Raw genomic sequence first — 12,681 nt, 5'->3', positions numbered from 1 at the left:
ATAAAAGTTTTTGACAATTTCTATCTTGTTGTTTTAAGTTAAATTTTCCTGATTGTTAGTATGATTGAGCATATTTTCATATGTGAATTATCTGTCTTTCCAGATCTCCAAAGCATGATTCTACCCAACCTGTCCAATTTGCCCCACCTCCAGCCCACTTGACTCCTCATCTCTTCCCCTCAATTCCAGTCAAACCCATCTCCTCATGATCTTTCACACAAAGCCAGTCATTGCCTTCATGCTTTAATTCATCATTGTCCCTACTCCTAGAGTTTATTCAACAAATACTTATTGAGTCAGTTATGTGCCAGGCACTGTTCCAGGCTGTTAGAATACATCAGTGAACAAAACTGATGAAAATCCTTGCCTTAATAAAACTGACCTTCTAGAATGGATGTCCTTCTTTCTCCTTTTGCCCCTGTTAACTGACCTCAGCCTTGGAGGTCCAGCTTAGGTTCCATCTTCCTATCCAGAATGGGACCCACCCATATACAGATTGCTTCTTAAAACCTTGTGTTTATCCTCAATACAGTACACTTATGCACACAAACATTTTCTAATCATTACTTGTTTCCTTTGTTGGGTTCATCTCCCTATAGAGGCGACAGATATCTTAAATAAGAGACTGTATTCCCTTTTTTTTTTTTTTTGGCTTTTCTTTTCCCAGTGTTGATTGCTTATCCCAATATTAAGCACATGACAAGTAGTAGGTTTTTGCAGCGTGTCTGAATCAGGCTGGTTAATCTCACATCTCCCGTCCATAGTGACTCCCCACTGCTCAGTCTAGGTACAATGATGAGCAAAGAAATGCTGAGTTACATTTGAAACCCTTCTAGAATATAAGTGAATCTCAGAAAGTTTAACTTTTTAGGATATTAGATTATTTTCTAGGTGAAAAAATTGAACTTTGTTGTTAGGTGAGACCCACCATATGCCAATAGGAGTTTATAGTTTTTAGAGAATTTCTCTTATGTTGACAGTGTACATGAGCATTGCTAAGAGGGTGGGGTAGGTCTTACCAACCAAATGTGTGGGGTGTGTGTTTATGCATTTGTGTGTTTCCTTTATAGAGAGCCTATTGGACTGGATATGGGGAAGGGAATGCTTGGTGCCCAGGAGCTCTGCCAGACCCTGAAATTGTAAGGATGGTTGAGGCCCGAAAGTCTCTTGGTGAGGTAAGGGCCTTACAACCTATTCTAGCAATTAGTTTGAATGTTTCTTGATCTTAAGATTGTGGTAGACAAACTACTGGCCCCTCCCCCAAAGATTACCAAGTCCCAATCCCCAGAAATGTGTAACTGTTACATTTCCTGGCCAAGGGGGCTTTGCTGATATGATTAAGTTAAGGATCTGGAGATAGGAACATTACCCAGGATTGTTAGGGTGGATGAATGTAATCACAAGGGTCCTTACAAGGAGGGAGGCAAGAGGGTCAGAGTCAGAGACAAGGTGATGTAATGACAGAAGCAGAGGTCGAAGCCATTGGGAACCATACACTAAGGGATGCAGGTGGCCTCTAGAAAAGGTTAAGAAATGGAGCCTCCTCTCTAGCCTCCAGAAGAGACCAGCCCTGATGGCCCATTTTAGACTCCTGCCCCCCAGCACTGTAAGAGAGATTTTAGTAGATTTTCATGTAGAAAAGGCAGTTTTAGCCCAGATTGTGGAAATCCTTAATAATTTACACATGGTACCTTCTGGTCCTCTTCACACACTCAGGGCACTTACCCTTTGAAGAAACCACTTTGGAAACTATTGTCAGTCTTTAGTGACTTAGTCTTTAGCAGATGGAAAGAAAGCAGAGACACAAATGCTAGGAGCCATGTCTCATTAGGAAAACTAATCATCAGAGGTACGCAGAAAGTAAGAAGGAAAATCTAACATTTTACTCTCAATGCTGTAGAACTAATTCTAGTGGACAAGTTACAGAAGAATCTCCTGCACATTAACTGCTGCATTATCATACAAGCCTTTGAGTCGAAGGGGTTGTGCTCTCTTTGGGTCCCTTGGGTTGGGCCAGGTTTCACATAATTTGACATAAGCCCTGAATGGGAATCCCTTTGACCTGGGAAATAGGATTTCTTCAGTGTCGAAGATGTTATTCAAATCACCAGTGGAATAACATTTTCAAATTTACTCCAGGTGATTGAAATGGTTTCCAACTACTTTATAAATCCAGTTGCATTGGTTCTGATGATGCTCACAGTTACAGTTTTCTTCGTTCTTATCTGATATCATATTGGTTCTTGTGCTGATGTTGATTCTGTCCAGCAGGAGTATACAGAAGACTATGAGCAACAGAGGGGCAAAGGGAGCTTTCCAGCCATGATCACGCCTGCTTATCAAAGAGCCAAGAAAGCCAACCAGCTGGCCAGCCAAGTGAGCATCCCAGGGCTTATTTCACCATAGATTATGCTAATTTTGGTCACTGATGAAACTCTGGGATTCAGATAAAAACCAGTAAGAGAGTGCTTATGGACAGTAGGTGTCATTAGTGTGGTATTATGGAGAAAACTGTGCTCTTATGTTTTCCCTACCTGTTATCTTTTGTGCCTTGACTGGGCCACATCTATCAAATGGAGAGACCAGGTAGCTCATCCAAAGACTGGACCAAATAATTTCTCGAGGTCACTTTAGCATCTTAGACACAGATTGTTATTAAGTGGATGGCACGTCCTCCTGAGGAATAGCAAAGCTTATTGGCTAAGAGCTCAGATTTTTGGAGCCAGAATGCAAGGACTGGAATCCTGACTCTCTCACTTACCAGCTGTGTGACCATGAGCAAATGACTAAGTTCTCTATTCCTCAGCAGCTCATTTGTAAAATGGGGAAAATAATAGTCCTGCCTCATGTGATTGTTATAGAGATGAAGTGAGTTAATATTTGTTAATGGTTAACTGTGCCTGGCATTCTCTTGGACTTAACATAGTAGGAATGACGCTTTTTAAAGAGGAGCTTAGGAAACCAGCCCTAAAGACTTGGCCATAAGCTTGTGTTGAGTCTAGCATGATGGTATAGCTTCAGGACAGCTGCAAGGAAGCGTCCTCACAAAGGCTGGTGGGTAAGACCTTGACTCCATGCCGTCTCTTCATCAGGTGGAATACAAGAGAGGGCATGACGAGCGTGTGTCCAGGTTCACCACGGTGGCAGACACCCCTGAGCTGCTACGGGCCAAGGCAGGAGGACAGCTTCAAAGTGATGTAAGAAATGATGGAGGTCTAGAGGCCTTCAAGATTCTCCTTTCCTTCCTTCCTTGGAGGTGGAGGGAGGAAGAGTGGAGGAGTCCTCTTGGTCCCGTGTGGGAGCCAGGGAGAACTTTCTAAGGTCAAGGATGGTCAAGTCAGATAAGTCAGCCAGCACAGACCTTGCGAAAACTCTTCCTTAGAGAGAAAACTTAGTATCAGTCACAAGTCAGATGTATGTGATTAATCTGAAAAAATTCAGTCCTTGTCACCGCAAATTATAGAATATAACTTCTAAGGAATTTCTACATTTGCCTTTTCACAGCCCCCTTGTTTCCTAGCATAATAAGACCAAGAACTTAGTCTTTTTCTGAGCAGGAAGTGTAAGCACAAATCCAGATTCAGCTTAACGAGTGGCTTTCACTTGCCTTGGGTTGAGAAACCTCTTTTGTCTCCTAGACTTGACTCGTGGCCCGTTGAAGGCAAAAACCTCCTTCCTCTGCCCAGCCCCACCACCTGGCCCACAGCACATGCTTCATAAGTATGTGTTGAATTCTGCATTGAGTATCTCCATGTACCAGGCACTGTGCTGGGTTTGGGGAAATAAAAAGGTAAAGAAGATGCATGTGGTCCATCAAGCCAAAAACCAGTGATCTTGCCATAGGGGCTGTGTCAGGGGGACCCGAAGGGGTCATGCAAACCCTTGGCAGGACTTCTCATCAGATGGCCTCATACATTGTGGGATTGTGGCATGATGTTTATTTTCTTTTTTCATCTTCCAGGTGAGATACACAGAGGACTATGAACAGCAAAGAGGAAAAGGCAGTTTTCCTGCTATGATCACACCTGCATATCAGATAGCCAAGAGAGCCAATGAGCTGGCCAGTGCTGTGAGTGTCCATGACAGTGTATTCGTGGTAGGGGAGGAAGCAGGAAGTTGCCTGGGCCTGGCGAGTACAACTTCCTGTCTCCTTTTGCATGCACTGTGGTCCAGGGAGTAGCTTTCCCTGGACCCAAGCAGAAACAGAATATTCTGTAAGACATTTGTTTTTACTCTTCTGGCTTCTGTGCATAGAAGGTGAAATTCCCGAGGTTTGTCCTTACCCTTCATTTAGGTGAAGTACCATCAACAATATCAAAGGGAAATGAAAGGAATGGCTAGTCCAGCTGCTGGGGCTGCAGACACAAGGGAATGCATGGACCAGTATGGCCAGGTAGGTGATGACACCACTCCTGGGAGTCTGCCCTTTCTGATGGTCAGTAGCCTGCTGGCCTGTCACACGACGATGGCCCTTGAGTCAGGGGTTGGGCTGTGGTTTATCTTGCCCTATTTACGAAAGGTGGATTTTCCAAGTCAGAAAGCAATGACAAACAATTACATTGGGCTCAACTTGATCCGCGTGGGAAAACAGTTTCTAAGCACTTTTCCCTTTCTTTTTTAAAAATAAAGAACCTCTGTGAAGAGGGTGGATTTGCCAAGAGTAAAGCTTTCTCACTTATTCATTGAAGAAGACCATACTGGAAGGCTAAGTGTGTGTGCTGGAAGAGTACATGCAGGGAGTTTAGTTGATTTTTTAAAACTAATTGGAAACTTCTTTGAATTTTTTGTCAGGGGGTAGATTCTATAACATATATGATTTATTCAACATACATAATTTATAAAAGGAGACAACTTGTTTCTTTTCTTTAGAAGAGTGTCTAGGGAGACACTTGTGTAAAACTTGGGATCTGTGTGAAGATAGGGTGTGACCCCTTTGCAAATGTCTGTCTGAGCAAAAATGTTCAGTCTTAAATGAAAAGGTCCATTTTATTAAATTCTGTAAGTTACTTAAATGGCCTCAGTGCTTTAACCTCAATGAAATTATGTTTTTATGAGTTTCATGTTTTAAATCTATGGTATACAAGGCTCAAGACAACTTTTAAAAATCAGTTTTAAAAATTGGTTTCTATATTTGGCAGAAAATATTTTGTTCTAAATGTGGCCAACGCTTTCTGCCAGTACATGAGCGTGTCTAGACATATCTATACACATCGATGAGATGTAACCTCACAGTGTTGTAGTTGGTTCTCGCTTATTAGGACATCTTGGCTGAAGTTTCCGGTCATGCTAATAACAAATCTAAGAATCAAAGAGGGTGCTGTTTGAAAGGGCCCCCAATAACTGTCAAGAGGATCAGCCTCGTGTGGCATTTCCTTGTGTGATTTAGTGGGACCCCCCCAGGCATGAGAAGGAGGGAGTGAGAAAGAAGCAGACAGTCAGATAAACTATAAATACCCATAGTGCCTAAAATGCCAAACAATTCATCCTTCCTTTTCATGAATAACTATTTTTTTAGGTCAGTGGGCTGTATCATGTAATCTACTTATTGTTTGTAACCAGTCAAATCCCCAGGAGGATTGAATGTCTCACTAAAAGATTTATACAACTAACATAGATACATAAAAGCAGAGAAGTTAAAATAAAGCTACAAGCCAACCCCCACCCATAGAGCAGAAGGGGCAAAAGGGGATTATCAAAGAATTTGGGGGCCTTCATTATTATTTTTTTTTTTAGTTTAACTTTTTTTACTTGTTGCGTTTGGCCCAGAACATTTTGGCAGCCAAACATACAGGAGCACTCAGGCTAAACAGTTGTCACTATTGGATAAAGGAAAAGCCTGGACTTTCTAATTTGACCCAACTGTTTTATTTTTTAAAATGTGTGTGCCAGACTCCGACCCTGGTGCAGGAGCAGGGCAGGCCCTTGCCTTGGAGGAGGCCGGAGGGAGATGGAGTCATGAGCTTGAGGGGGCACAGAAGGCTGTTTCAGATGGGTGGGAATACAGATGAGGAAGTATATAATTCTGCCTGGGGCAGGACTGGGAATGAGGGAGGAGTTTCCCAGAGAGAAGGTAGTGTGGGACGGGGTCTTCAAGTATATCCCACTGCCAGGAAAGCTTTATGCTACTGATATGAGAGAGAAGGTTTTCTTTTGTGCGAGTGGATGGGTGATGTGGGGAAGAGGAAGGAAGAAACAGGCTCAGATTATAATAGTCTGACATACACATTTAGTCCCATTTAGAGCCTCTTAGGGCAATTTGAAATTTCCCCCCAAATACAAAAAAATTCAAATAGTTATAAAATGCTCTTCTTCTTGGCAAAAACCATACATCACTGGGAAAAAGGTATCTGGGATGTGTTAATGGGTTTCTCTGCATAGATCTGCCAATGGGCCCAAGAAAGGCGGCATTTGAGATTACTAGAAGGCAGAGGGACCTCCCGGGTGTCAGATATGAAATGAGTACTCCAAGGGTGCCTGGGTGGCTCAGTCGTTAAGCGTCTGCCTTCGGCTCGGGTCGTGATCCTAGGGTCCTGGGATCGAGGCCCATGTCGGGCTCCCTGCTCCGCGGGAAGCCTGCTTCTCCCTCTCCTGCTCCCCCTGCTTGTGTTCCCTCTTGCTGTGTCTCTCTCTGTCAAATAAATAAATAAAATATTAAAAAAAAAAAAAAAGAAATGAGTACTCCGTAATCCATGGGTCTGGGAGACTTGTAGAATATCTGGATTTATCTAGTGGAAATGTTGATGATGAGAATTACCATTTATTTAGTGCTGACTCTGTGCCAGGCACCAGTAAGTAGACCTGACTTCAGAGTCCTCCATCTTAGCCACCACACGGTTCTGCTCTTAAGGCAATCCCTGGAATGTCCAGTGTGGATGGGCCTCTATAGGAACAGGCTCTAGGAGAGATCATTTCCAACTCCCCACCCATTCAGGGAGGGGCGCATCCCTGATGGAAATTTTCTATTCGCCCCGCAGGGTTACTTGGAAGAATATCAGGAGCACAGAGGAAAAGGCAGCTTCCCTGCTATGATCACCCCAGCTTATCAGAATGCTAAGAAAGCCAATGAACTCGCTAGTGATGTAAGTACCACTTGGGGATGACCCGCAGAGCCACCGAAGCAGAGGAGAAACAAGACGTTGAAGACTGTGCTTAACTGAAACCTACACACAGATCAATTTATTTAGGGCTGAGCCAGAGTAAAATGTTATAGCCCTCAATTTCTCTCCAAATTTCTGACATCTTCTTTTGTTCAAACTCTTTGGTCACATTTATCTGCTTCAAAGGAGTGTGACACCGACAAATGGTGGAACTTACTTTAGGTGAGTTAAAGCAAGTGCAGATGCTGGTCCAGCCAGATAAGCTGGGGTTAGAAGAGTATTTGCAAAATAAGCCATTTAGAAACCTAGCACTTTAGGGGACTAGCTGATGAAAACAGCTTATATGATTATCAAACTGGGTGTAACCCAGTAGATAAAATGATTTTTATTTGCAGAATGCTGGCCAGCTGGCGGTCCTTGAAAGATAAGCTATAATTAAACTCAGTCGAGTGATGTGCCCATGTAGATCTAAGATGCCAATTTGAGCTTGGTCTATGTATAGTTAGAAGCCACGCATGAGTTTCACACCCCCTTTGCCCTTCTCCTTTGCTCTGTGCTATTCAATTATTATACCCATTTGCCCAAGACAGTGCATTCTTGCCCTGAGAGGGGAAGTAAAACACGTAACTCACTTGGCCCCTCGTTAGCAGTTTAGATGAGAAAAGATGTTGAAACCATGAGCAGACTGGGTTTGGAATTACACCCTTTGGCATGCTTGTTTCAAGACGTTTCTTCATGCAGAATTAGAGTATAAAGTACACAAAGTGTGAAAAGGGCCAATAAAACTTTAATACAAAAGGGACTGAGTGGTTTATGGATTTCATGGAGGAAAAAAAAAAACCCATGTGATTTTTTTTTTCCCCTTCAGAAAATTCTCTTAAGTAAATGTTGACATTAAATGCAGGGTCATTTTGGGGTAATTTCTCTCACGGAGCGTGAAAACAACAACTCTGGGCCCTCTTTGTGTGCTTCTTTCAGATAAAATACAGGCAGGACTTCAATAAGATGAAAGGCCCTGCGCATTATCACTCCCTCCCAGCCCAAGACAACTTGGTTCTCAAGCGGGCCCAGAGCGTGAACAAGCTTGTGAGCGAGGTGCGTATGGGGGACCATGGATGGGGCAACCCCAGCGTGAAAAATTCTGAGCAAAGACACAGGAGCTAAACACGGTTACCAGTTCCCATGGAACAAATGGGCAGTAAAAAAAGCAACTCACTAGAGAGCCTAGAATCAAACAAATTAAAACAAATGGAATTTCTCCAAGGGTTCAGAAGTTTCCTCTCCAATTCTCACAGGGCTGTAGATATTCAGAAGTTTCAGGCAGCCGATTTTTGGTTGCAGAATACTTCCCTAGCCAACCTTTATAACAATACGTCATTCAAACAGAGTGGAAATCAAAGATCAGAAAGTGTTTCCAACATGGAACCTCTCTCATTCTCTTATTATTGGAGTCCGGTGTCCCAGAAGCTGTGTGTCTCCCGTGAATTCCCGTAGCTTAGAGGCTGGACTGGCCGCCAGACTGTGTGTTTTGTTTGGTCTACCGGGTGATTCAGATTTTTTGAATTGCTGGGACTCTGGCAAGGAAATAACCCCGCTAGCTCCCAAATTCTTATCACTCCCTCCAGTCTTTTCTTTCCAGCCGCGTCTCATTGGCATTTCCTTAGTAAACCCTAAGGGCATTTGAGTTAACAACCTCTTGCAAAGGGAAGAATGAGGGCTATTAAAAGTATTCCCCTAACAAGTTATCTGCAACTCAGAAGCAGATATTCAAGTATCCTGTATTTCTTCCCTAACCTCTAAAGGTCAGTCTTCTTCCCCCCAATTATTCCTTAATCTGTGGTCCTCTAACTTTGGGCTGCTCAGAATCACCAGGAGTGACGTTTTCCTAATCTCAGTGGGAGGCTCACGTATGAGATGGTTCTGATGCTCTAGGCCAGAGGCAGCCAACTACGACCAGAGTGTCAAATCTGACCCATAGCCTGGTTTTGTAAATAAAGCTTATTGGAACATAGCCACATCATGCTTGGTTACATATTTTCTCTGGCTGCTTTCACCCCACAAGAGCAAAGTCAAGTAGTAAACCTTGCTCTTGATTCACAGAACATTAGATCTAGATGGGACCTTGGCAGTCTTTAGTTCCTCACTTTGTCATAGATCTAGAAAAGTACAGTGTCTTATTCTGGTTCAGAGAGACTTTTAGGGACAAAGTTGGAACCAGATCTCTGAAAGTACAGTTCTACCACCCAGGAAAAACACTGTTAACATTTTGGCCTTTTTCTAGGAGAAAATACTATAAACAAGTATATGAATATAAAGACATTTATAGATTAGAATTCAACTATATTTATAGCTTGGTATACTTTTTTCACTTCTTGTCAGATTGTGAGCATTATAATGCATCTTGCATACTTTAAAAAGCATGTTTCCACCATATGTTTTATAAGATAGGATAACAAATTGTATTTTTTTTTTTTTTTGGTAAGAGGTCACAAAAGAACCTTCAATTTATTTTTGCCCTTATAACCATAAGTAGGACATCTAGTTGTAGGAAATCCAAATGTTTCCTTTTGCCCTTATAAACATCCAGTAGGACAAACCAGTCATGCTCTATTCATGGTAATCAGCCTTCAGCTGCCTCCTCCAATTATCAGGGACGACTTGGGGTTTATTCAATAACTATAACCTCACATCTTACATCCAGCTACCCCGGGGAGCTCAACTAGCCAACCTGTTTAAAATTAGAAGACGCTCTGTGCATCTATGAGTGGTCTCATTTATTATACTCCTTTGTAAAGTAACTTTTTGGGTTAAATTTTATTGAAGTGTACATATGGTGAAGTGTACATGCCGTATGTCCATAATGGGGGAGATTTCTGCAAGTGGACACAACGCTAGCACCCAGATCAAGAAACAGAACATGACTCAGACATACCCCCTACAATCCCCCAGACACTTTCCCCCAAGAGTAACCGCCGTCCTGATTTCTAAAACCCATTTTGCCACTTTTTGGGCTGTATGATCTCTTACTGGATTTTCTCTTGGAAGGGACCATATATCTTTTAATTTTCAGAACCAAACTGATGATTTACTTATTTATTATTTGAAAGGAAAACATGTACTCTTAATTTAGAGTGTCCTATGCCTGGTATTTTTAAATGTTGGGTTGAAAGTTTTCTAAAAATATCCTAGTAAAGTCCTGGTGACATTTTCAAGAGTGGCTTTGGGGTTGGTTCTATTGTGCATCTGGTGTTTTGGTTTCCAAGGTGGAATATAAGAAGAACCTGGGAAGTAGTAAAGGTCACAGCATCAACTACTGTGAGACACCTCAATTCAGGAACGTGAGCAAGATCTCAAAATTCACCAGTGATGTGAGTTTTTAACACCTAAGCATTTCTTTGGACTTTTTTATGAGCTAATTCCTAGGTCTCTTAAGAGACAGTCTATGTGAAAAATCTGTTTGTCTCAGAGAAGCATGGCCTCTTGGGCACAAATACCTAAGAGCTTTGATCAGGATTGCCTGCAGGGAGTAGTCCACATAGTGTTAAATTCTGTCCCATCCTCCACCACACACTTGACCTTGAATCCTTAATGGCAGCACCTCTCCTCCTGTGTTCTTCCTGTGTAGCAGTATCGGGGGCTCCTGGTGGTGAATGCTGGTGGGGGAGCCTGGCTGAGCATGCGACGTCCCCTCTCAATGTGATTTTGTGCTTCTTAGTTCATGTCTGATCTCATTTAACCTGGGGACCCAGATGTGCTTTCCTGGTTTTACAGAGAAGCAGATGGCATTCGCAAATTTGGAAATTCTCAGAGAAGTTCTGGAGATGTTTCCTTGAGAACATCAAGGACCTATACTAGATGATGTGATTTTATTTCTGCTTCGCTGCATACTGTAGTAAAATTTAAGATCATGAGGGACTTTGTAAGGCTCAGAGAGGAATTTGTTTTGCCTACATGTAGTGGTGAAGAGCACCAGCTTTGGAGCTGACCGACCTGGCTCCATAGTTAGTCAAGTGTTCGACTTTGGGCAAGTTGTTTAAGCCCCCTGAGCCACTTTGTCCATGTGTAAAATGGGGATGATACTAAGTCCTTCCTTCTCATGGAGTCCTTGTGAAAATGAACTGAGTAGAATCGTGTCTGATGCATGGTAATAGTATCTGTTTAAATAATCTCCGTGCCTAGAAAGTCATTGGCCTCCCAGGTAGGTGATTTTAATGCCGCTTCATTAGAAGTTACCCAGATTTTCCTATTTATGACTTTCTGGCATCCTGTTTTGGTTTTCCCTTCATTTGGTAAGATGCATTTGGGACATGACATCCTTATTTCACACGGTTTTAGGAGCCACTACTTTGTGGTGTAAAAAAAGCATAGAATTTGGCAAAGCTCAGGTTATATTCTTCATATAACTGGAAACAGAGGTAATAGCACACAGTGATTTGCACCAGCCCCTAGCGTGGGGCTTTGTGCCCCGTGTCTGCATGATCCGTCTTGTCCATTGAGAGCCCCCCGCCCCTGCCCCGCCGCCCAGCTAATGGGAGGTTTTCACACGGGAAAAATCTGGCACATTTACAAGTGAAAATGTTAAAAAGAAAATTGGATCTGTTTTGTGCTGTCTGTACTCACCAGATCCTATGTTTGGTTGTGTGCCTTTGTGCTTGTCTCCCTCCATCTTCTTGTGCTTGCTTGAAATTTAAGTGGTTTTTTTAAATGAAGGTTTGGCTTATTTTTTATTCAGTGATACACTGACTAATTAAATAGGTTCTATTTAATCTTTTATATTTCCAATTTAGTGCATTACGATGAGTAGTTGATCTTCAACAAGTTGGGAAGAGAAATCTTTTGACTGTTTTGTGTTTCCATGTAGAATAAATATAAGGAAAATTACCAGAACCACATGAGAGGCCACTATGAAGGAGTTGGTATGGACAGACGGACTCTCCATGCTATGAAGGTTGGAAGCTTGGCAAGCAATGTGAGTCCAATTTTGAAGGGCCTGTTGGTCTGGGGACATATTGGGGTGGAGGAAGGTAAAATAGGAGGAATTCAGCCAACTCTTTTTCAAACTTCCTTTTTTAAAAGTCAGTGTCCTGTTGTATAAAGACTGACCCATAAAAGCTTCTAAACATTAACCAATATAACCAAAGCTAAGTAAAACCCTTGAAAATTTTCAAAAGCTTCAATTTATTTATCTCAGCTTTCTCTGGCTTGAAGAGTACTTAGATCTATTATCTTTGATCCAGTGTGAGAAAAACATGCAGTTTCTGAGAGATAAAGAGAAATGGATGAACATAATTCTTATTTGAAATTCCTCAAACTTCCAAAGCGTTTGTGATTTATTTGGGGTTGGTTGGTTGGTTGGTTGGTTGGTTGGTTGACTCATTTATTCAATTGTAGTGTTCATTGAAGACCTCCTATGGGCAAGTACTGGCCAAGGTAGTGGGGTAAAAAAAATCCATCAGATCCCATAGCATGGAGTCTCTTAATCTCTCCTTGGCATTGTCAGTTCAGTTGACATGTTTGTAAATGCCAAGTTGTAAATCTTGGAGGTAAAGGGCACTTCAAAGGAACCGATTTCATTAGTAAAACA

The 12,681-nt window shown here is 42.2% G+C and overlaps 1 protein-coding gene across 8 annotated transcripts in view; it reads left to right on the top strand.

Annotated features, from left to right (window-relative positions):
- Positions 1-12,681, top strand: part of LOC113921442 (nebulin related anchoring protein) — a 70,323-nt gene that overhangs the window by 7,833 nt on the left and 49,809 nt on the right. For 7 of the 8 annotated variants that reach the window (XM_027592116.2, XM_027592151.2, XM_027592133.2 and 4 more), the window contains exons 5-13: positions 1,071-1,175; positions 2,269-2,376; positions 3,093-3,197; positions 3,962-4,069; positions 4,295-4,393; positions 6,975-7,079; positions 8,076-8,192; positions 10,361-10,465; positions 11,959-12,066. In XM_027592116.2, coding sequence (XP_027447917.2) covers positions 1,071-1,175; positions 2,269-2,376; positions 3,093-3,197; positions 3,962-4,069; positions 4,295-4,393; positions 6,975-7,079; positions 8,076-8,192; positions 10,361-10,465; positions 11,959-12,066 — 960 coding nt within the window. The remainder of the gene's footprint in view (positions 1-1,070; positions 1,176-2,268; positions 2,377-3,092; positions 3,198-3,961; positions 4,070-4,294; positions 4,394-6,974; positions 7,080-8,075; positions 8,193-10,360; positions 10,466-11,958; positions 12,067-12,681) is intronic. The other variant, XM_027592105.2, reaches the window with a different exon arrangement.

The sequence above is a fragment of the Zalophus californianus genome, chromosome 15, assembly GCF_009762305.2.
Source record: "Zalophus californianus isolate mZalCal1 chromosome 15, mZalCal1.pri.v2, whole genome shotgun sequence".
Classification (NCBI taxonomy): Eukaryota; Metazoa; Chordata; class Mammalia; order Carnivora; family Otariidae; genus Zalophus; species Zalophus californianus.
The sequence above is the reverse complement of the archived record's forward strand: the minus strand, read 5'-3'. Positions and strand labels throughout refer to the sequence as shown.